This window comes from Aythya ferina (assembly GCF_964211825.1).
Source record: "Aythya ferina genome assembly, chromosome: 14".
In the NCBI taxonomy this organism is placed as follows: domain Eukaryota; kingdom Metazoa; phylum Chordata; class Aves; order Anseriformes; family Anatidae; genus Aythya; species Aythya ferina.
The window spans coordinates 9,071,044-9,093,445 of NC_140312.1; the positions used below are offsets into that span (position 1 = coordinate 9,071,044).

General features: G+C 58.2%; 4 protein-coding genes across 8 annotated transcripts in view; 2 read left to right on the plus strand and 2 right to left on the minus strand.

The window, feature by feature from the left end:
• Positions 1 to 15,681, plus strand: part of NSD1 (nuclear receptor binding SET domain protein 1) — a 60,925-nt gene extending 45,244 nt beyond the window's left edge. For all 4 annotated transcript variants that reach the window (XM_084536119.1, XM_084536118.1, XM_084536120.1 and 1 more), the window contains exons 21-23: positions 54 to 160; positions 3,299 to 3,503; positions 7,477 to 15,681. In XM_084536119.1, coding sequence (XP_084392245.1) covers positions 54 to 160; positions 3,299 to 3,503; positions 7,477 to 9,806 — 2,642 coding nt within the window. In that variant the 3' untranslated portion in view covers positions 9,807 to 15,681. The remainder of the gene's footprint in view (positions 1 to 53; positions 161 to 3,298; positions 3,504 to 7,476) is intronic.
• A 366-nt stretch (positions 15,682 to 16,047) lies between these two features.
• On the minus strand, positions 16,048 to 18,503 carry RAB24 (RAB24, member RAS oncogene family). 2 transcript variants are annotated; one of them, XR_014697996.1, is made up of 9 exons: positions 18,345 to 18,503; positions 17,855 to 17,923; positions 17,678 to 17,756; positions 17,504 to 17,571; positions 17,307 to 17,406; positions 16,998 to 17,048; positions 16,824 to 16,886; positions 16,245 to 16,479; positions 16,048 to 16,175 (listed from the first exon to the last, which is right to left on the minus strand). XR_014697996.1 is itself a non-coding variant. In XM_084535948.1 (8 exons), the coding sequence occupies exons 1-8, from the start codon at positions 18,459 to 18,461 to the stop codon at positions 16,415 to 16,417; spliced, it is 612 nt and encodes a 203-aa protein (XP_084392074.1). In that variant the 5' UTR covers positions 18,462 to 18,503; the 3' UTR covers positions 16,048 to 16,414. The 2 variants fall into 2 exon arrangements, 1 of the variants encoding a protein (XP_084392074.1); XM_084535948.1 differs by having other exon boundaries at positions 16,048 to 16,479.
• A 91-nt stretch (positions 18,504 to 18,594) lies between these two features.
• On the plus strand, positions 18,595 to 20,481 carry PRELID1 (PRELI domain containing 1). Its single transcript, XM_084535946.1, has 5 exons — positions 18,595 to 18,801; positions 19,005 to 19,230; positions 19,305 to 19,418; positions 19,688 to 19,766; positions 20,189 to 20,481. Exons 1-5 carry the CDS (start codon positions 18,710 to 18,712, stop codon positions 20,323 to 20,325), a joined length of 648 nt encoding a protein of 215 aa, XP_084392072.1. The 5' UTR covers positions 18,595 to 18,709; the 3' UTR covers positions 20,326 to 20,481.
• MXD3 (MAX dimerization protein 3) lies at positions 20,042 to 22,366 on the minus strand. The gene is made up of 5 exons (XM_084535947.1): positions 21,791 to 22,366; positions 21,669 to 21,698; positions 21,446 to 21,557; positions 21,156 to 21,342; positions 20,042 to 21,075 (listed from the first exon to the last, which is right to left on the minus strand). The coding sequence occupies exons 1-5, from the start codon at positions 21,985 to 21,987 to the stop codon at positions 20,960 to 20,962; spliced, it is 642 nt and encodes a 213-aa protein (XP_084392073.1). The 5' UTR covers positions 21,988 to 22,366; the 3' UTR covers positions 20,042 to 20,959.
• Between the last annotated feature and the right edge of the window lie 36 nt (positions 22,367 to 22,402).

Genomic DNA, 22,402 nt, shown 5'->3' on the forward strand with positions numbered 1-22,402 from the left:
CTGCCACAGAGTTTGTTACAACTTCTTTGGGTTTTAATCTGCTTTTGTGCCAGGGACTGAGCTGACTTTCAACTACAATCTGGAATGTTTGGGAAATGGAAAGACAGTTTGCAAATGTGGTGCTCCAAATTGCAGTGGCTTCCTAGGAGTGCGGCCAAAGGTATGATGCCTCCCTTAAGCTTTTGTTCTTCCAAATGACCTTTTTGCGTGGATGTGGTGCATTTGTTGCAGAGATTTTGGGAAGGGTAGTCCACTTTCAGCATGGTTGTGAGAACACTGCTTGAATTGAGATGAATATTCAAATTACTGTTCTGGGAGTGCAGATCTGGGGTCTGAATTCACTGAAGAAGTGCTCCAACCAAAGAGTAAATAAAAGTGTTCTTTCAGAATTTTCTGCTCGTTATCATGGCAATTTCAGTCATGCTAGAGCAGCAAAAGATAGACACGGGAAAGAGTTCTGTTGGACGACCAGGAAACCTCTGCTCAGCCCATTTCCCTACATGAAGACCTGAGTAAATTGTGAGAACGCATGGGAGGCCAGCAAACTCACATTCCTTTAGCTCCAAGTTCCTTTAGAGCTAGAAGGCTTCTGCATCACTATCTTTAATTAGAATGCAATGAGCAAGTTCCCAGATTTTCCATTCTCTTGTTTAAGTGATTCAAGTGTACATATCAGACAGGAATAATACATTTGACACGTCAGTAGTAGAAAAATCACTACATTTGAGAACTCACTGACTTCGGAGAGCTGTGTTTTGTAACTGCAGTGTCGCAGTAACAGGAATTGATTTCCGATACCTTTTTGCGAGCTGGTTCTCACTGGGAAAAGGAAATAACAGAAGCATTTGGCCCAGTTCCCAGCTGTCACCAGCTAAATCTGTCTCAGCTGTTGGTTTGTTTCAAGAGCTTCACCAAATCAGTCTGTAATCCTTCTGCTCTGGCATGTCGATACCGGCAGCTTACCCACAGTTAAGGGTTAAAAGCTCCAGCGGAATGGTTGTTAAGCCCTGCCAATATATAGGGTAGGTTTGCGAATTTCCCAGAGAGCTTAGTTCTGCAGACAAATTAACTTATGAAAAAATGATGTCTTCAGAGGTTGACAGATGAGTTGAATTATACATCTGGTGTGTTTAGTTCTTTTTTGGTTGTGATTTAAAGTTCAATTTCTTTTGTGCTGCTCCTGTGTTATACATGGCTCGACTACTGTCATTTTTGCCCTGAAGTTACAGGTTGCATGATGGAAATCAGAGAAAGGTGCCCTTAAATTGGCATTAATGTTCCATTGTGGTGACTGAGGTGATTTCATCTTGATGAGGTGGGCTAGGAAACAAAGCCCAAGCAAACAGTACCTTGGTGGTATTTTTTAGTCTAATTCATGCAACAAAAGATGCATTTTTCAAGATTCCTGAAGATACAGCAAGACAAAACTTCAATGATTATATACTCAAGTTAACTCTTAAAAGTGACCTTTTTAACTAGGAATTCAGAAGAAAGCTCTGGAGTCTGATGTACTGCAGTAGAAAAGTCAGAAATGCTAGAATTGCTTAGATATTCAAATTAACTGTGAAATGTTTTCTTTGTTCTCCTTGTAATTAAGTGCTAGGTGGTGAGAATAGGTGAGATAGTTTAGGTATGGCCGTCAGACTGATTTGATTTCAGTCAACTGGGTGATTTCATTACCTGCATTTACAATGATAAGAAAGGCCTGACCTGTCCCTACTGTTAGTGGAAATGATGGTATGAAATCAGAAATACCTGTATGTGAAGGGGAAGCAAACATCAAGGTATGTAACACCCTCATGACAGGGCTACTGGATAGTCCTGCAGAATTCTTAAATTGTAGCTCTGGAGACAAAGCTTTTAAAAAGACGTTGGTTTTATCTTGAGAGAAGGATGACAAAAATAGTGCCTAATGTTTATGCAGAATAAAGGCACGCAAAAACCACCTCACAAGCTCCGTCTCAGCATGCAGAGATGTTCTACATGCAGAACACGCGTTTGGACATAAAGAATAGGTGGAAAATGGGATAAAATTTAGCGTGTGTCAGTTTATATAAACTAAATTGGTAGTTCTTTGATACTGTCATTATCTGCGTGAACCTGAGTGTTTGGTACAATGGGAGGCTTATCCTGGGGAGGATCAGTGCAGGGGATTAGGAGGACCTGGCTTGAAAGGGTGTGGTTGTGGGACATTGAAAGAGGAAGCCTTAGGCTAGGGAAAAGAGCATTTAGGCCGTTTAGATGCCAATCTTGGGACCGATTGTGGTTATTCCATTACTGCCTGTAAGACAGATGCTGGAAGCAAGGGAACTTAAGTGTACTGATAACACAAAGGTGTCTGGTGCCATCAGCATGGAGACAGTTGGGCAATTGCAAAGTACTGGAAATGGGCTGAAATTCAGTGATTCAGTGCTCCAGAGTATACCTGGAGGGTAATAGAAACAAAGCTACAGTAAGGTCATCAGTGGAAGTAATGTGGTGGAGAAGGAGCCGCGGTGGTGTTCAGCCCATGACTGTGAGCTGCTGTAGCGATGCAGCTGTGAACAAGGAAATGCAGTCAGGGTGCTCTGTAACACCAAGAGGTATTCATGGCACTGTACGTGGCCCTGGGAGACATCACCCAGAGCAGTGTCTGTAGTTCTGTAACTTCTGTTCAGGAGAAATGAACTTGAGAGAGGCAGAAGAAAGCCATTAGGAAGATAGGGGGTGAAGACTGAAAGTGATGGCTTGTGAACAGGAGGGAGAAGCCTGGTGGTTACTTCAGGGAGGGAGAGTGACATCTGTGGGAAGAGAACAGTGTTCACATGAGAACAGGTTGAAACTGATCACAAATAAACTCAGGCTGAAAATGACGATGGGGGTGAGAAACACTAAAAGTCCAGGAAGGCCTGGGGAGAGGTTCCTGTGAGGGACAGGGTCATGGGGAGACAGACCCAACTGCTTTGACTGAGGCATCTGTGAGAGGTGGCACGACCCCATGGCACCAGGCAGGCCTTGTCTCCTCGCCCTGCTGCTGCTAATTGCACACACTGCATGTTGAGCCAGGCTTTGGTGTGGGGCTTCAGGACTCTTTCCTCAAAAATGAGAATTCATTCAACCAATTCATTCGATTTACTCGAATGAATTGGTTGCCAAACACTAAGAACCACCATAGAGGTACTTTATGTGCTCAGGTGTAGCGGGCAGTGGGATGTTTGATCGCATCCCGCGGGGCAGTCACAGGGCTGGCAGTTTTCTGTGCTGTATCAGGAAGAGGAAGGATGTCGGGGGCTGTGTTAACGCGTTGTCTCACCCGCAGAGCCAGCCCACCCTCACCGAGGAGAAGTCCAAGAAGATGAAGAGACGGCCGCAGATGAAGCGCAGGTCGCAGGCGGAGGTGATGAAGGAACGGGAGGACGAGTGCTTCAGCTGCGGGGACGGAGGGCAGCTGGTTTCTTGTAAGAAGCCAGGCTGCCCCAAAGTGTACCACGCCGACTGCCTCAACCTGACCAAGAGGCCCGCAGGTCAGTGCAGCCCGGCTGGGCTCTGCCGGGGGAGCAGGACAGGGCACGGGCTCCCAGGCACTGCTCTCTTCACAGCCTCTGCAAATGGGAGAGATTTTTCTCTCTTTAACAGGCCTCATGGCCCTGCTTTGTGCCATGCTGTGGCTGCAGGCACATTGGTTACTGACCCGTCCTTGGGGCCTGGCAGAGAGCAGGCCCAGCGAGAGTCGGTTCTTGCTGGCTTTCCAAAGCTGCAGAGGACTGAGTGAAAAGAATGAGGAAGAGAAGCACTGGTGGAAAATGGCAGTTAAACAAGAAGAATGTGCTACATGTCTTAACTAGCCACCAGTCCTTTGTTAAGGAAGGAAACAGTATCAAAGAATCTCCTAGTTAGTGGTGAAATGAAGGCAAAAAAATAAAGTACAAAGTTAAAAAAAATCCCCTAAGTACTTGTAGTTGTCTGTGGAGAAAGAAACAGGCAACCTGGATGAGTGGTGAAATGGTTTCTAGTTTGTTAGTAACTCAGGAGTAAATAACATCTATTAGAGGAAAAAGCTTAAATTGCACTTAAGTCTTACAGGAGTTGGTTGAGGGGAATGTTTCCTCTGTTCCAATAATTTTTGGTTACTGCAGAAGTTCATGGGACCTTCAATGAGCGTTTAGGTTTAATTGATACTCAGAAAGCGAAAAGTCTTACCTGAGTCTCTGTTAGCCTGACAAGGGATCAAGTACTGTAGAATTAAATGGTAAGAATATAACCAATGCCAGATAAGTTTTTGAAGTAGAACACCTCAGCAAAACACTCAAGTAGGCTTGATGAAATTAAAAAATTCAGTTAATAAAGGGAATTGCATTGGAGTAATTGGTTTAGGGAGTTGTAACACTTCTGATTTAATACTGTAAGCATCATCATTATTAGAAATCCTCTCTGAACACACCTGAGGCAGGCTGGAAGTGTGTAACCAGGTCTCTGAAGCCACCTGTCAGGAGAGTGGCTGCAGCAGGGCTTCTGCTGGAGCTCCGCAGGGAGTCAGAGCTCAGCATCCAACACCTTCAGCTGTGACTCACAGAACATACACAAATGCTAGCAGCATGTTCTGCAGAAAGTGTGTGTGTGGTAAGTTTTGGGGAGAATTATGTATTTATACAGGATAGCTTGGGTTGAGCACTGAACAAATGTGATGTAAAAGCCTGCAAGGAGCACAGGTCCTTCCTGTGGAAACAATAACTGAGGGTGAGAGCGTCCTAAACATCACCTTTCTATTCTCATTTTTGGTGTGCTAAGACAGGACATTCAAACATCCTGGCAGGCTTTCTCATGCTTTAGATTCTTCTTTATTGGAGGTTTTAGCATTTAGCCTGTTCTCTGGGTTTCCATTTGAAAAGCTTCTCCTAAGAGACTGAAGTGAAAAAACAATGGGTTGCCACCTCCCCACTATCCATTCTTTTGCATACTGGAGGACTCTTATCTCCTAAGTGCATTTCCAGATGAAATGAACAGCCTTTCCTTGCAGCTCTTATTTTTCTAAAAATTATTATTCTTGGTGTGTTCTGGAATGTGTCCCATTTCCCTTCATATTTTTTTTTTTTTGTTAACTCTGGTAACATGTATTTTTAACAGTATTGCAACTGAGATTGTGCTAAACTGACAGAACAGAATATTATTTTGTGCTTTACATAAAATTTGTCAGGAAATGAGATCTGACTTGCTTAGCAAAAATACCTTTATATTCAGTTTGTGATTTGCCCTATCATCCTTGAGTCGTGTTGTCTTGATCTTCTTCACATATTTATTCGATTTCTTCCTCCTACAATCCTTCTTTGCCCGGCTCTTGCTTTACTTAATTGCACCTTGTTGGTACAAGAGCATTTGTCCGGTTTATCGATACCAAATGAATTCTGAGCCTGTCTAAGCAGATTCCTGCAGTTCCTCCCAGGACTGCGCAGATAACCACGAGGCTGTAAGAGTACTTGGTGTATTCTGCTTCCAGAAATGAAAATTAAAATATAGGCTAAATCAGACTCCTGAAGCACCTCATTTGAGAAGTCCCCTCGCTTTGCCAGAAGACCACTAATAGCTGGTTTTGAGAACAATTTTCAGCCTTTTGTAACCCTTTTACCATTTTTATACGTAGGCAGTTATTTTCCTAGCTTGTTCCTTGGAATATATATACATATATACAGGACAGCAAAGGTCTGTCTCTTTTTTACTTCAAATATTTCTTCTGTCATGGGCATTGCTGTTAAGTAATTGGAATTTCCTGCTTGTTTGCATGTTACTAATGGTGCGATCCTGCTTCCAGGAGCTCCTCAGCTCTGGGCTGTCTCTGGAGAGACGGTTATTCATTAGCCTTTTTACCCTGTCAGAGACCATTAGAGTGGGTTTGATACGATTTACCCATCCTGAAACACACTGACACTTCTTGACTGACTTTATTTTCCGTCTGCACAAGCGACCTCTTAAATAATTCCAGAATCTTTCCGCTGGTCAAAGTGAGTGTTCAGAGTGACTGCTCTCAGCTCAGCAGCAGTGCACCACGAGAGCTCGCCCTGCCCTGCGGTGCGAAGGGGCTCTGTGCACACCGACGGGGAGCAGTGATATAACCCACGCTGCAGCACCGCGAGCCTGAGACAGGGGAGAACACATGTAATTTTTAACAACCCTGCCCCGAAAATGATGTCAAGAAACTGGAAAAGGCACACAGAATCTGTGTACATATTTAAGACCAGAACAGAAGCCTTGGACTGGCTTCAAAGGAGGGGAAAAACTGACCGCGTGTTTTCTTCAGCCTAGGGGGAAAAGCAGCAGGAGAGGGGGGAGTGGAAAGCTGATGTTGCACAACAGCACCAGGAGATGACCACAGCTGCTCAGCGCGGTGCTGCAGCCTGCCAGCCTCTGCAAAAGAGCTGGTAGCAAAAACCACGGGTGTGTGGGCTTGGTTCAGAGAGGTGGGAAGTGCTCTGCTGGTGCCCACGGCTGCCCTCTGTCGCTGCTTGTGCAGATGCCCGTGGCTGTGCTCAAGGCGCCGGGGGGCTGCCATGCAAGGAGCTGCTCTTTGCAGCAGGATGAGGAGCCAGGGGGAACACGGGGCACTGAGGGGAGCACAGAGGCAGAAGAGGGAGTCTTTGGAAAGGCAGCCACGCTGATCCCGTGGTGAGAGGGCAGAGCCTCTGCCTCGTGTGCCCTGGGTACAAGTGGTTCCTCGGGGCCTTAAAGCTGATGAGAAGCTTTTGGCAGAGACAGCAGCAGCCTTGGCTGAGGGGAGCAGGGAGCTGGACCAGTGAGATCCAGCTTCAAGTGAAGGAAACAATCTCTCTGCTGTCATGCTGACTTGCTTATTTATTTTCCTCCATGATGGCGTTGATATTGGTGGTGAAAAGATTCCGTGTGGGCACTGAGCTGCTCAGGGCACAGCTTGGCTTTACGATAAGAAGCGTTTTTATCATGTCCGTGCACAGGGTTAAAGATGTCTTTGGGTATGGAGACAAGAGAAACCTACTCCCTGATGTCTTCTGCTCTCTGAGCACTACTTTGTGATAAACAGGAAGGGAGGATGTTGGCCCAGAACTAAACAAAGACTTAAGACGAACCTGAAATATCTGCTTAAAGTCTGTTGGGTGTATTCTGCGCAGATACTGTTGCTCTCATCTGGAAACAGGAGACACAGAGAAGTACAAGCTGGGGCTGTCTTCTTTTCCCGAGGGACCCGTACTGGTTTGTGTCATACTGGAGCCAGATGGACTTTCGGTCTGACCTGGCAGAGCTTGTGTTTGTTGCAGTTATGATTTCCCGTGTTGCTTCCAAGGATGCAGATTCCTGTTAGCTGCCCTTCTAGCCTAGGAGCTATGGCAGGATCTGAGAAGAACATGCAAAATTGCATCGGAGTCTTACAGGGGCGTTGCCTCTTGCCCTCAAACTCTTTGCAGCAGGCCTCGTTATCTTCCCTTTATACCGCTCCTAAGTTCTGTCTTTTCTCCTGTGTTTGTGCTGCAGGAAAATGGGAGTGCCCGTGGCATCAGTGTGACATGTGTGGTAAGGAAGCGGCTTCCTTCTGCGAGATGTGCCCCAGATCCTTCTGCAAGCAGCACCGGGAAGGCATGCTCTTCATCTCCAAGCTGGATGGACGCTTGTGCTGCACAGAGCACGATCCCTGCGGCCCTAACCCCCTAGAGCCAGGAGAAATCCGTGAGTACGTGCCTCCCATGGGAGCACTGACTAACGGCGATGACCCCCAGCCGGCAGAGCAGCCGCCTGCAGACACAGACCTGAGCGTTCAGCCTTTGGACAGGCTACCTCAGCCTCCGGCCTTCAAACTGCAGTCCCCAGAAAAGCCCCCCGCCACCCTAGCGCTGCGGCTGCCGCCGTCAGACAAGCCCCCCACCACCCTAGCCCTGAGGCTGCAGCCCTCAAACAAGCCCCCCACCACCCTGGCCCTGCGGCTGCCCCCGCCAGACAAACCGCCCGCCGCCCTGGCGCTGAGACTGCCGCCCTCCAACAAACCCCCCACCACCTTGTCGCTGAGGCTGAAGCCGTCCAACAAACCCCCCACCACCCTTTCCCTCCGGCTGCAGCCCTCGGACAAACCTCCCACCACCCTCTCGCTCCGCCTGCAGCCGTCGGACAGGCCCCAGGCTGCCCTGTCCCTGAGGCTGCAGTCGGAGAAGCAGCCCATCATCGTCGCGCTGAAACCTCAGCAGCCCGACAAACCTCCCGCCAACGCCGTGCTCTGGCCGCTGGACGAGGCTTCCAGCGACGCCTCGCAGCCTCCTCTGCCCAGCAAATCTCCGGGCAGCCCCCAGTCGTCGGACGAGGCGCTCGGTCCTGCCGCTGCCCTGCAGCTCCAGCTGTCGGACGAGCCTCCTGCCGCCGCTGAGGTTTTGGAGCTAGCGGACAAGTCGCTCGGCGACAGCGGCACCCAGCAGCCCGAGCTGCTGGATGAGTTTCCGACAAAATGCCTGCACCCTCAGCTGGCGGACAGACTTCTCGCCACGGCGGGGACCCTGCAGGCACAGCCCGTGGACGAGGCTCCCGTGGCTGAACAGCCTCAGCTGCTGAGCAAAGCTGCTGCCCAGAGTCTGCAGCCTCAGCCCGTGGAGAAAGCTCCCAGCTCCGTGGTGCAACACGCCCCGGCACCGGAGGAGGTTCCCAGCCCTGGGGTGCTGTGGCCTCTGCCCGCTGAAAACACCCCCAGCTCCCCGGTCTCACGGATCCTGCCCACGGAGAAGGTTTCTGGACTGGGGGGGCCGCGGCCTCCACCTCCGGAGAAGGCTTCCTTCTCCGGGGCAGCGCGGGTTTTGGCCACGGAGAAGGCTCCCAGCTCCGGGACACCCCATCCCCTGCCTGCAGAGAAGCCTCCTGCCTTGGGGATGCCGCGGATCCTGCCCACAGACAAGGCTCCCAGCTTAGGGCTGCCACGTCCGCTGCCCCTGGAGAAGCCCCACGGCTCCCGCTCGCCCCACGTCCTGCCCATGGAGAAGGCTCTGGGTTCGGGGGCCCTGCGGATCCCCGTCACGCAGAAAGCTCTGAGCCCCGGCGTGCTGCGGCCCCTGCCCCCGGAGAAGGCTCCCGATGCCGGGGCGCTGCGGGTCCTGCCTCCAGAGAAAGCTCCGAGCTCCGGGGCCGTTCGGCCTCAGCTCCTGGAGAGGCCCCTGGCTCTTACGGCCCCGTGGCCTCAGGCCTCAGACAAGCTGGCTGCCGCCGTGGCTCCTCGGCCCCAAGTTTTGGAGAAGCCCCCGGCCGCATCGGCCCCGAGGCTGCTGCTGTCGGAGAAGGCGCTGCGGCCCGTCGACCAGAACGCCCAGCCCAAGGAGAGGGCAGCGCCCGCCGCGGAGCTCAACCCCCAGCAGAAGGAGAGGACCCTGTTAGCCGGCGAGCAGATCTCCTGGTCGGTCGGGAAGGCGGTGCCGCACGTCGGACAGTTACCTTGGCCCACGGAGAAGCTCCAGACACACGAGCAAAGCCACTGGCCCGCCGCCAAAGCCCTGACGCCTGCCGAGCAGTCACCCCGGACAGCGGAGAAGCTACCGGAGCCGACCCTGCAGCCTGTCTGGGAAGTGGCCTCAGCCCCCGCCGAGCAAACCCCTTGGACATCAGAGAGATTGCGTGCGTTCGAGCAGACCCCCCGGCCTGCCAGGGAAGCGCCGGTGCCCCCGGAGCAGACGCAGTGGATTGTCACAAACATTCAGACTCTTGACCAGATTTCTTGGCTGGCTGGAAAAGTACATACTCCTCGGGGGCAGGACCCTTTGCCTGAACAGAACGCAGCGCTAGCCCGTAACCAGGATTCTGTCTGTCACGAATTGGCTGACTCAGAGCCAAAGTGAGGTCGGTGAACATGGGAGGCAGGTTTCAGTCTTTTAATGTTTAGGGAGGGGGATTCTTTGTTTTGTTTTCTTTATTCACTTCCCTGAGCCCAGCCCCTAACCCATGCACATCCCATCCATATTCTCTCGTGACGTGAGCAAGGACATTCACTTTCAGTCTGAGTGTGGCCCAGCCAAAGGGAGAGAGCATCCGTGAGCTTTTCCTCTTCCTTTTGCGAATGGTAAAGCTGAAATAAAGAGTCCACTCTGGGTAAAACCTCAAATTCCACTGAAATGGTCACATTACTGATCCAGCGTGTTCAAGCTCCAGGTCCAATTCTTGGGCAGGTTCCCGCGTACAGCGAGGGGCCTCGCCCTTGCTACCTGTATTTAGAGGAAGCAGATCCGTCAGGCTGCCCCGGGATCGGAGAGGTTTCAGGGCTCGGATGGCGAGCAGCCAGGCGCGTACTCTCTTGCCGACCTCTGTGGAGGCAGGGGAGGGGTTCATCTGTCTGCCCTGCGGGGTTTTGCTTTGCGAGGTTCTGTCCGTGTGTGTCCACCGGGACGTGCTGCGTGCGCGGCGCGCCAGGGACAGGCGTGGTGCCGGCTGTTAGGAGAGGAGCCTCCCGCACCCACTCGCTGCGGTTTTCTCCAGCAATAGGCAGGATCCGCGGAGGCTCCTCGATACAAAGCTGCGACTGCTCAGGCCCCAGGAGCGGGGAATCTGAAGGAGGTCAGGGAACAAGAAAGATCTTGGAAGAAGCCATCTGGCGGGTTTTTCCTTCTCGTGTCTTCACCCTTTAGCGCGGGACACGCGGCGTGCGTCCTGCCAACACCCAGACCTGTAAAGCAGCAGTAGCAGAGGCAGGCAGAGGGACTTCCCCCGGTGCTGTGCTGGTGTCGCTGCTCCCCTTGACGTTTCCATCCTGTCTCTCGGTGACTCGTGCCGGCACCGTGAGCCAGCAGCCTCGCGTGGTCTTTTCTCCCCTTGCCTCGGACGCGTTCAGGACGTGCTCGCATCCCACCAGGTCTTCCCGGCAGCGTGGGGCGTTGCAGAGCTGCGGTCGGAGCCTGTCGTTGACTTTGCAGCGCGGAGGCGAGGGTGCTGTGTGTGTTCAGGACCCGTTCTGCACCTTCCCCCTCGGGTAGCTTCCAGCTTCGCTCACCTACAACCAAAGGAGACTTGAATTAACTGGACTGTGTCGGTGTGCGTGTGTGTGTGTGCGCGTGTGTGTCCTTCCGACCCAATCGTAGTTCTCACACTGGAACACGGGGCTCGAGCAGCTGGCTGGCTTCTTTCCTCTTCGCCCTTTTCCGGCTGAGGAGCCCTTTTGCCACCCGGTGGGTGTCCAGCCTGCCGCGAGCAGCTCGCCCCAGCGTTGGGGCAGAAGCTGGGGTAAGCCCCAGAGGAGCAGAGCGGCGTCTCGCAGCGGGTGCCGTGCGCCAGCGCTGCCCGTGCAGGCAGGAGGAGGAGGACGAGTGGCACAGTGCAGTCAGCACCCTGCTTGAGGACACGTTGCTGACCCAGCCGTTCTCCCACCACCTTTCCTCTGTTTTTTCTGAGCTCTGCTGATCGGGGTACCGCAGCCTCAGATCTCAGTGCCCTCCACCAGGTTTCTGTGTGGTGCCGGAGACCCCCCTCCCTCGGGGGCAGAGGTGCAGGACCCTCCCCAGACAGAGCTTGGCTTCGGGCTGACCCTTTCCTTCTGACCTGGGAGCGCATCCCTGGGCTCACAGGTGCTTGCTCACTGCTCTTGGAGCTTTGCTGTTTTCTACGAAGGGAGGCAGGCGCATGTACCAAGACAAATCCCGATCCGTTCTCCTTTCCTTACGTGTGCACCCCAGGACAACGTCCTGCTGTAAAGGCCGGGTGTGCTGGGCACTGGGGGCGTTACCCGTGCTGCGGTGCATCTCTTCTAGTCCACATCATTTCAGATCCTTTGTAGAATAGCTAGCGACTTCAAAAAAAAAACAAAAAAAAAAAGCTTTACGGCTTATGGAAACTTACTGATTAATGATGTTTTTTCCGGGAAGACTGGCAGGTCAGTTCCTGCTCGCTGCTGAAACTGGGGAAGTGCAAGCAGCTTGTGTTTCTGCGTGACTCCTGCACAAAGGGAATCAGGACAACTCCTCAGAGCCGTTGAGAGCGAAGGTAATCTAAGGGCATTTAACTTTTTTAAACAAAAAAAATAAAATAAAATAAAAATGGTAATGAGTTTCAGTATATTAAGTATTTATCATGTGTGAGAAGGAAAATAAACCTCGAATTCACATTTATAGGCCTTCCCATGAGCTGGACGTAGTCATGTAGAGTATATAAGTAGGGTCAGCTCCGTGCCAGCCGCCCAGCCAGCTCCAGCTGTAACAGAGAGGTGTCTGCGCTGCTCTGCCCAGCTCCGCTTTGCGTCGTCACGTGCTAACTAGCTACTCGTTTCATGAAAATTAAACTGTGAATATTTTTGGTGCAGGCTTTTTTAAATCTGTAAAATGGAGAAGTTCTCAGTGAGTTCTCGTAAGCGCAGGTTTGAAAAATCACTTCTGTAAATCGTGTGCTCAAACAGTAGGGCGAGGTTGACGGCAGCAGAAGCCTTTCACACAGCACGTGGGTTATCCGAAAGCTTGTTCTGAGCAGTGACCGTGGGTAGAACTGTTGCATGGCATTTCAAACCCACAGCCTTACACCTTGCATCTGACCGTACCCCACCTCTCTTCGCTCCCTTCATGCCTTTTCTGCAAAGATCCAGGTTTCTGACTTGCTCCCTTCCACTTACGTGTTGGAAAGCCGACTCCAGCGAGCTGCTCTTCCCTCCCAGCCCTTGTGGGTAATTCTCTGCCAGACCAGGAGGGCTTCTGAGATATGTGTTGGGCTCTGTGCGTGCTCGTGGCCTGAGGTGGGGAGGTCAGTCCATGAAATCCTGCTGCTCCCAGCTCTGCCTTCACCTGGGGTGAGCAGCTTCGGGCAGTGACACCCCCACAGAGAAAACGTGGGCTGCTTCAGCGCTCGGGTGGCAGCTGGTGGCACAGCCTTGTTGGAAGAGGAGAGGTGTGTACTGAAGCAGTTTGGTTCATTTTCTGCCTTGTATAGTTCAGCCAGTTTGAATCACAGATTCTGTTGATGCAGAGGAGGGCGGCAGGTAACTCGTACCCCTGGTGGGCTGCTCGTGCAAGGCTGGCGGTGGCCGAGGTTGGCAGCTGTGGCACCTTGGTGGTGTGTTGGCGTGCTCCGATCAGCAGGTGAATCGAGGGCAGTTGTGATCCTCGTTCAGAGCAGCTTCCCTTTCCCTGGCATCTCGGGGAGGCTCACGTGAGCTTCCAGCAGCAGTCCCCTTGTAGAAACAGCTCTCTCTTCCTGGTGGAGAAAGGGCTGAAAGCCTTCACAGCTTCCAGCCTGCTTCTCCTGGCGGCGTGCTTGCTGCTGGGGTGGGCTGCCCCTGCTCTGAACACTGTGCTGGGGTCACTGTCCGTGGCCTCAGCCCCACGGCACGGCTCAGGTCAGTGCCCCACCACGAGCAGGAGAGTCCCAGTTCCCCTCTGCTGGTGGAGGAGCTCTTCTGGTGGGTACCAGCAAGGTGATGGGCCTCTCATGGGAAGAGATCACCGAGGGATAATCCCCTACCCTGTACCTTCTGATGCTGAGTAGCTCACGGTAGCTTTCTTTATTGCTGTTCACAAGCTAAAATTTTTTTCCTATTTAAAAAAAAAAAAAAAAAAGAAAACAACAAAGATTCACTTCTGTGCACAAACTCCAGGCGTTGCTGTGGGTGCATGCGTTACGATTGGGGTTAAACCCACCCCCCTACAGGCACAGGGCTTTAAGATGGGATCAGATACCTGGTTAAACCTAAAGAGCAGGCACTATTAAGGCGAGATGTGGGCTTAGGGTGCCAGAGGAGCTTCAGCTGTGTTTCACGGGAAGAAGGACGACGAGCAGCAGCCCTAACCCCAACGCATCGTCAGCTGCTCGCAGCGGGTGCCGCAGCAGGGCAGAGGCGAGGCCGTTTGAGGAACCTCAGACCTTCAACACCTTCTGTTCTATTTTTAATTTCAGCCTTAAACTTCTGATTTTGCTTGATGTTTGGAATAACCGTAATTGTAACCTGCTTGTAATGTGCTTTGCCCTAAATTCCCGATGAGTCTTTTCAGCCTTCGCCAGCGAGCGAATGTCAAAGCAAAGTGGCAAAACGTGCAGCTACTCCGAAAGGAAGCGACAGAGCCCGCCACCCGGGTCCGGCGAGGGCTCGTGCCGTGGTTTGATCACCCCAAATTAGCTTTGTGCTAATTACTCCCCCGCGGTAGTGGCAACGCAGACGGGGGCGCTTGCAGCCGAGGTCTGGCTGGCGGGGGCTCGGGGCTCCCAGGGGCTGGGAGATGGGGGCGCGGGGTTTGGGGACCTGGCTTTAGGGCACCTGGCCGGCGTGGTGGCAGCAGGGTGCGGTGCCCTCGGTCAGCACGGGTGGGGAAACGCCTCCAAAATCCATCCCAGCCGAGCGAGGCAGCGGGACAGCGTGCGCGGGCTGGGGCAGTGGCGGTGACGGACAGTCCCTACAGCACTGAATCTACCTCCTAGGGAAATCTGAGAAATGGGTGTTGCTATGTCCTATTTCAAGGTAAAGTTTTAATCAGTTTGCCCTCGGCTAAGCTCTTGGGCTATCGTGGTGCTATTGTAAAACGTTGGCAGCTTAGCACAGTAGGGCTGGACTCACGGCTCCTAGCCCGCGGGCTGAACCCCGTCCCCAAGCAGCTGGGGGCTGGGCTGCGGTGCCTGCGACCCAAACGGGACAAGGCACGTCTCCTGCGCCCGGGGAGATGGGGTTCCTTTGCTTTGTGGTGGTTTTGAGACCCAAACCAGCCGTGCCAGTGGGCCCTGTGAGCGTAGAGAGCGAGTGGAGCCACGTGAAGCAAGCCAGGCGTCCGCTACCTGCATGTTCTGTGTGTCCGTTTGGTACTGAGCTGGTTTCAGTTTTTGTTTTTTCTGATGTTTCCGAGTTGTTGACTTCAAGGAACTGGGTTTTGTGTATTTTTTTTTTTTTTTTTTTAAAGACACTGGGAACTTGTTTAAAAGCAGAAGCAGCAGCACCGGGAGGCTCGAGGTGGAGCGTGGCTGGAGCCGAGGGCGGCCCCAGGCGATGTGCAGGGACGAGGGCAGGGCGCTTTGTGCTGGCCTGGGGGGAGCAGGGTGCTGGGGGCACGCTCCCCACCCCTCCCCTCTCCCTGCCGAGGGCACGTTACACCCCGATAACCCACAGCACTGCGTTCACTGCCCCGCCAGCCCGCTCCCCTCCGAGACACCAAGAATAACGCACCCGGTCCCGAGCAGCCTCTGCCATCCTCCGGTGCCACGCGCCCTGGGTTGGGGTCCTGGGGAGGGTGGCCTGGCCCCGAGGGGACCTACCTGGGTGTGCAGGGGGCTGCCGGGGAACGAAGCTGTGCCCGCTCCCCCTCCTTTGCTGCCAGGGAGGGGACGGGTGGCGTGGGGACTCCCTGAGGCCAGGACACTGCCCTGTGCCACCCGCTGGGGGTGTCCTGCCCGGGGTCCCCTCCTCGGGCTTCACCGAAGGAAATCGTGGCTGGAACGGGGGGTGCCCGGCCCGGGGGGGGCTCCGGGGGGCCGCGGGGTCACTCAGAGCTGTCCAGGTCGCGTCTGTCGGTTCTAAGTGGGAGTGCCAGAGCGGGTGAGAGAAACCTACATATTTCCAGCATGTATATTATTTTTAGAAGAGGGAGAGGGGAGAGTCTTGGACCATTGATTACTTTCATTTTGCTCCCCTTAGACTGTTGGCTGTGTATGTGAAACTTATAATGAAAAGAGGGTTGCCCTGCCCAGGTGCTCCCAGAACATGTACTGTAATTCTTTGTATATAGAAGAAAAATTACTGTAAAGTAAAGTTTAACTTTACTCTCGATGTCCTCTTGTGTTTTGTCTTGCTGAGGGGGCGGGGGGCAGCTCGGGGGGGGGGCCCAGCCCTGCTGCGATGCCGACCGCGGGCACCGGGCACCCGGGGTGGGGACGGGAGAGCCCCGTGGGCACCGTGGGTGGGAGGCACCTCGAGCTCACCCAGGGCACAAACCTGGTGCAGTGACCCCGTGCCCCACGGCAGGGACAGGGCAAGCCAGGACAAAGCCTCGGGACGCATCCCAGGCAGAGGCCAGGCTGCAGAGCGGGCGCAGCAGGTCGGGCAGGCCCCGGGAGCTGCTGAGGAGCGCAGAGGGCGCAGGAGCTCGGCCCCGGGTGCAGGGACGGGATTGGACCCCAAGCCTGTTCTCAGACCACAATGCATTTTATTTACATTGCACACCTCGGAAGGAGACACTTAAATAATCTGCGAAGAATCAGGCGCTGGTTCAAGAGAATAAGTTAGGGGCTGCTGCTGGGGCTCGGAGAAGCAGCTCCTGCGGGTATGGGGTCGGGGGGGCAGCGACCCCGCAGCTCCTCACGCCGCAGGAACCTTCCAGCCCCACGCAGCTCTGCACGCCGAGTCCGGGGAAGGGAGCAAGTCCTTGGGGCCACGCTCCCTTTGCACGCCGCGGACGGCTCGTGCAGCTAAAATACAGCAAGTAAAAAAACGGGAGGAGTCCAACGAGCGCCGGCCGGCCGCCCCGCAGCAGCGATTCCCTTCGGGCACGAGGCCTCAGTGGTGGCAGCAGCTGTAGAAGTAGGTGCTGCTCTTCTGGGCCAGGTCGACGCCTTTCTCCTCTGGAAGAGAGCGGAGGAGGAGGAGGAGGAGGAGGAGGAGGAGGAGGAGGAGGAGGCTGCTGACACGTCCACACCGCAATGACAAACGGAGCCCAGAGCTCGCAGCCCCCCCTAAATCCCCAAAAAATCCCAAGCAGGGTCCGCGTCTGGCTCCTCCTGCCCTCTGCCTGGGGTGAGGGGACAGGGGGACACCATGCACGGGGACCGTCCTCAACAGCGTGGCACGAACCCAGCACAGAGCCTGGGGGGGGAGCAGAGCCCCAGGACCCCCGCAGCGCCCCTCCCCTGCACCCTCCCCATGGGACCCTCGGCACCGGGTGCTCAGCAGGGCCCTGCCCGCTCACCTGTCATCACCTGGAAGGCGGTGAAGTGGACGTAGTCCTCGGCCACCTTCTGGAACAACTCATCTGCGGGGGGGACACGGGGGCAGCGTGGGTGCCAGCAGCCCCCCCAGACCCCGCACAGCCACCCACCAGCCCCACACGAGGGGCGCCGCCGCGGCACCGGGCGCTACTCACCCACGCTCTGCCCGGTCTTGCTGGAGGTCTCGAAGAGCTCTGCCTTCACCTCTGAAACGAGGAGCGGGGTCAGCGCTGCGGGACGTGCCCCCGGGGCTCGGCTCTCCCCGGCTCACCCCTCAGCTGTGCCCGCTGGCCGGGACCCAGGGCACGGCCCCGCGGAGCTCCCGGCCCAGCTGGCAGCGGCCCCAGCCCGCGGGTCGGGACGTGCCGTGCTCGGGGAGGCTCCTGGCAGAGCCGAGGCCCTGCCGCCGCGCGGGGAGCCCTGGTACCGGCACCGGGGGATCGGTCGGGGCAGCGGGGCCGTACCGTCGGCGTAGTCCTGAGCGTCGTGGAAATCGACCGCTCGTGTCCGGGGGTCGTCCTCCAGCAGGTCGCTCTTGGTGCCGCACAGGTAGATCCGGCAGCCCTGGGGCCGTGGCAGGGGAGAGGCGGTGAGCACCGGGTACCACCCAAAAACCACCCCAAATCACCCCAAAACAGGGCCCGTCCCCGTATTTATTTACCTCCTCGCAGTTCTGCAGCTCGTTCACCCAGAACTTGGCCCGCTGGAAGCTGCTGCCGTTGGTGAGGTCTGGGGGAGAGGGGTCAGGCCCTGCCCCAGGCCCCCCACGTCCCCCCCACGTCCCCCCGGTACCGTGACCCCCGTCCCCCCGCCGTTCCCCTCCCCGTGCCCATACCGTAGCAGACGATGGCAGCCCGTGCCCCGCGGTAGTAGATGCGGCTCATGGCCTCGTAGCGCTCCGAGCCGGCCGTGTCCTGCAGGGGGACATCAGAAGGGGGTCGTTTTGGGGCCGGGGGGGGGTCCCGGTACCGGGAGGGGGGTGTCTGGGGGTGGCCGCGGGCCCTGCGCTCACCCAGATGCCCAGGGTCACCGCCTGGTCCCCCACCGCCATCACCTTCGCCACGAAGGCGGCACCGATGGTCTGCAAGAGAAACGGGGGGGGGACGGGGATTTTGGGGGGGCACGGAGGGGACCGGCCCGGTGAGGGGCACAACGGGGACCGGGACGGGGACGGGGAGGGGAACGGGGGTGGGGACACCGGGGGGACACGGCGGGGACACCCGGCTCGGGGCTGGGAACCGGGGGGGGACACCGGGGGGACACGAGGGGGGCAGTCCCGGGGGGGGGGGGACGAGCATGGGGACGGGAACCGGGGCGGGGACACGGGGCGGGGGGGGGGGGGGGGAAACCGGGACGGGGACGCGGCGGGGACCACACGGGGCCACCGGGAGCACGGAGCGGGGCGGGGACAGCGGGGAGCGGACGGCGGGGACCCGGCGGGGAGGCTCCGCGCGGTGTGGGGGGGGGGTCCCGGTGTCCGGGGGGGGTTCCCGGTGCCTCACGTTCTGGTAGGGCCCGGCTCGGAAGCGGCGGTGCGCGCAGCGCTCCACCAGGCTGCTCTTGCCCGCGCCCTCCTGGCCCAGCAGCACCACCTTGGCGTCCACCCGCCGCCCGCTCATCCTGCCCGCGCCGGGGGGGGGCGGGGCTACCGGGAGAAAGGGGGCGTGGCTACCGGGGGGGAAAGGGGGCGGGGTTTGTTGCGCGCGCGCGCCCCGCGCACCGGGAGGAAGGGGGCGGGGCTTCCAGGCGGAAGTACGTGCGCCGAGCGAAGGCGGAAGTGCGCGGCGGCGCGGCGGGGCGGAGGCCGCATGGCGGCCGCCCAGCGGGCCCGGGCCGCAGCGGGGGAGGAGGGGGCGTAGAGCGGCCCATGGGGAAGTACTGCGCCAGCCTGGGCGTCCTCAAGGGGCCCTGGGACCAGGTCTTCGCCGCCTTCTGGCAGCGCTACCCCAACCCCTACAGGTGCGCAGCCCCCCCCCACCTCCCCTCCCCCCTCCCGGTATCCTCCCGGTTCCCCCCACACCCCCCTCACCCCCCCCCCCGTTGATCCGCAGCCCACCCCGGGGGGTGCCCGGAGCCCCTCGGAGCTCCCTGCCCGGTGCCCTCAAAGAGGCTCCGGGCCCCCCGGTGCCCCCCTGACCGCCCTCCCCGTGTCCCCCCCGCAGCAAACATGTCCTGACCGAGGACATCGTGCACCGGGAGGTGACGGCCGACCACAAGCTGCTCTCCCGGCGCCTCCTGACCAAGACCAACCGGATGCCGCGCTGGGCCGAGCGCTTCTTCCCGGCCAACGTCGCCCACTCCGTCTACATCCTGGAGGACTCGATCGTGGACCCCAAGAACCGAACCATGACCACCTTCACCTGGAACATCAACCACGCGCGCCTCATGGTGGGTGCGGGCGGGCAGGGCCGCGGGTGGGGGGTGCTCCCGGGCAGCGCTGACGGCCGGGGTTGTGCCCGCAGGTGGTGGAGGAGCGCTGCGTCTACCGGGTGAACCCGGAGAACAGCAACTGGACCGAGGTCAAGCGGGAGGCCTGGGTCTCTTCCAGCCTCTTTGGCGTCTCGCGGGCTGTCCAGGTGAGTGCTGCCCACAGCCCCTGCTTTGCCCCGCTATTTGGGGAGGTTTTAGTGCTGCTGTTTCATCCTGCTGTGCTCTCCCTCTGTCCTGTGCTGTTTTTCTCCCACACCCCTCACAAGCTCTCAGGAAGCCCCAAACCACCCACCCCAAGCAGTGTAACACCTGCGAGGCACTGGGTGTTTGGTCAGGCTGGGACAGCGCCCTGCATGCAGCCCCTTTGTATGAGCAGGAGTCCAGGGCCGCACCTTCACAGGCTCTTCTGTTGCAGGAGTTTGGTCTGGCGAGGTTCAAAAGCAACGTGACCAAGAGTACCAAGGGATTTGAATACGTGCTAGCAAAAATGCAAGGTGAGCACCTGAGAGGGGAGGCTGCGCCTGACTGGGATGGGTGTCTGGGGGTTACGGGTCATGTTGGCATCATGCCAGTCGATGGACAGGCCACAGCTTGAGCTAAACTGACCGTGAAATCCTCGTCTTTGCCCCAAGGGCACTGCCTGCTCTTCCAGAGCGGAGCATGCAGGCAGCGAGTCCAGGCTGTGCCGAGGCCTGCAGGGAGGCTGGGCAGGGGTGGAGCTGAGGCGGGCGGGGGAAGCAGCAGGGCAGCAGTCACGTGCCTGCAGCTTGCTGCGACGTGCCGCGATGCACATGGGTTGGGAACACAGGGTTCCTCTTCTCCCCGTGCGGGGCGGGGGCAGAGCCCGGGCTCAGACAGCTCGCAGCAGCCAGGGCAGGGTTAGCCGGGGCTGGGGATATCGATTTGTGTGTTACAGGAGAAGCTCCCTCCAAAACGCTGGTGGAGACGGCCAAGGAAGCAACCGAGAAAGCCAAGGAGACGGCTCTGGCTGCCACGGAGAAAGCCAAGGACCTGGCGAGTAAGGCGGCCACCAAGAAGAAGCAGTACGTGTGAGGGGCCAGGCACAGGCAAGGGTCGGGCTGTACCACCGCAGGTGGGAGCCTCCTTAGATTTTATATTTTTAAACAAACCGTACTAGTCTGACAATCAGCTGCTGGTAGATCCTTTCCAAGATGTAATTATCATTAAAAAGTCGACTTCCACCTCTGACCTGGCCCGGGGCTGGCCTGTCTGGCGCAGAGCTGGGCTCGGGGAGGTGCAAGAATAGCCGTGAGGAGGCGGCAGCGGGTTGGACCAAGTGCCTTTACTGGGATAGTGTCGGGTATGTACAGGGGAGGGGGGCCGGGGCGGCGCGGGGGGCGTGCGGGCGAGGTGCTCGGCGCGCTCACTTCCCCTTCCTGGCCCCGGCGGGCGGCGGAGCGGGCTGGTAGCCGTGCCTGGCGGGGCTGGGTGCTGCCCGCTGCCAGCCGCAGGCAGCTTCAGGCTCTGCTGTATCCCCACCACGGCCGGGCCGGCTGCCAGCGCCTCTTCCGCCCCCCTGGAAGTGCTTTGCTGCGCGCAGCGGGGCCCGTTAGCCGCGCCATACCCAGCTCTGCCTGGTGTCCCCCGGTGCCCTGTGCCCAGGCAGTGAGGCCGGCAGCGGCATTTCCAGCAGGAGGAGGTTGGCAGGGTGCGGAAGGCGGCGCTGTCAGGACCAGGCCCCGCGGGGGCTGGAGTAGCTGTGGTCCCTCCCGGTGCTGAAGGCAGCCAGCGGCGGCAGCTCCGCGCCGAACACCGCGCCCTCCACGTCCACCTCGGCCTCCTCTGCGCACGGCAGCGAGGGTCAGCACCCGGCAGCCGCCCCGCAACCCCCCCACAGCCCCAACCCCGCTCCCCGCACTGACCTCCGTCCGAGCCCGAGTGCTCGGAGAGCCGGGACGAGTCCAGGCTGTCCGCCCCCAGGCTGTCCGCCCGCAGCCGCTCGCTGCCCGCGGGGCCCAGCAGCCGCTCCAGGCGCTGCCGCAGGCTCTGCTGCTGGCTGCGCAGCCGCTCCTTCACCCGCCGCGCCCTCACCTCCTGCTCCTGCAGCCGCTGCGGGGAACGGGGTGGGTGTGTAGGGGGGGCTGTCACCGGGCTCGGGGCAGCAGGACGGGGACGGGGGGGGTCACAGCACCTTGCACCGCGCCGGGCTCACCTGGATGTGCAGCCGGGCGCGGTGCAGGAGGCTCAGCGTGGTGGGCCGGGTGCCGGTACCGGCGGGCACCTGCTGCTTCAGCTGCTCCAGGCAGCGCCGGAGCTGGGCTCGCCTGCGGCCAGGGCAGGCGGCGCTCAGCGGGGGGGGGGCACAGCCCGGGACCCCCACCACCACCCCCGGTACCGGGTACCAGCCCCGCTCCCGGTACCCCCCGCACCCCTACCTGTGCTTCTCCAGCGCGTTGTGCACCGACCTGCGGGACAGCGGGGGGCGGTCGGTACCGGCACCGAGCTCCCGGTACCGGCACCGGGCTCCCCGTGCGCCCTCCCGGTTCCCCCTGCTCACCGATCGCCGCCCGTTGCCTGCCGGGCCCGGGCGGGGCAGAGCGAGGCGTAGCCGTGCTCGGCCTCCGCGAGTGCCGTCGGGGCCCGGTTGCTCCTCCCGGTGCCGGTCCCGGTGGCGGTGCCGGTGCCGCGCTCCCGGCGCTCCAGGAACTCGGCCGCCCGCAGCAGCGCCTGGATGCTGCCGCCCGCGGGATCCATGCCTGGGGGGGGGACGCGCGGAGGGGGGCGGGGCCAAGCGGCCGGGGGCGCGTTCCTATTGGCCCCGCCGCGCCCCGCGGGGATGACGTCGGCGCGCCGGGGCGGCACGTTCGCGCGGGAAAGCGGCGGCTTCAAATTTGAATCGGCGGGAAGGGGCGGGGCCAAGGGGGGGACACGCCCACCGCGCGGTGGACACGCCCACACGGTGTTAGCCACGCCCACTCCGCGGGGTAAAAGCCACGCCCCTTAAAGGGGCCGGGGCGCGCCTGGGTGGGTGCGCGCGTGTGTGTGTGTGTATGGGTGTGCGCTCACCTGCGCGTGCACGTGGGGGGGTGTGCACACGTGCGCGTGCACGAGGGCGCGTGCACAGCAGCGCTGCCGCCCAGCCCGTGCCCAGCGCGGCTGCTCTCCCCCC

Bases quoted from the DNA above. Each gene is read 5' to 3' on its own strand.
- MXD3 (XM_084535947.1), bottom strand. From the start codon at position 21,987: ATGGATCCCGCGGGCGGCAGCATCCAGGCGCTGCTGCGGGCGGCCGAG. The intron at 21,699-21,790 runs GTGAGCAGGGGG...GCTGTCCCGCAG, and splicing joins CAGGCAACGGGCGGCGATCG to GTCGGTGCACAACGCGCTGG. The intron at 21,076-21,155 runs GTCAGTGCGGGG...TGCCGTGCGCAG, and splicing joins GCACTCGGGCTCGGACGGAG to AGGAGGCCGAGGTGGACGTG.
- PRELID1 (XM_084535946.1), top strand. From the start codon at position 18,710: ATGGGGAAGTACTGCGCCAGCCTGGGCGTCCTCAAGGGGCCCTGGGAC. The intron at 18,802-19,004 runs GTGCGCAGCCCC...TCCCCCCCGCAG, and splicing joins CGCTACCCCAACCCCTACAG to CAAACATGTCCTGACCGAGG. The intron at 19,419-19,687 runs GTGAGTGCTGCC...CTTCTGTTGCAG, and splicing joins GCGTCTCGCGGGCTGTCCAG to GAGTTTGGTCTGGCGAGGTT.
- RAB24 (XM_084535948.1), bottom strand. From the start codon at position 18,461: ATGAGCGGGCGGCGGGTGGACGCCAAGGTGGTGCTGCTGGGCCAGGAG. The intron at 17,049-17,306 runs GTACGGCCCCGC...TCCTCGTTTCAG, and splicing joins CGCTCAGGACTACGCCGACG to AGGTGAAGGCAGAGCTCTTC. The intron at 16,887-16,997 runs GTGAGTAGCGCC...TCCCCCCCGCAG, and splicing joins CAAGACCGGGCAGAGCGTGG to ATGAGTTGTTCCAGAAGGTG.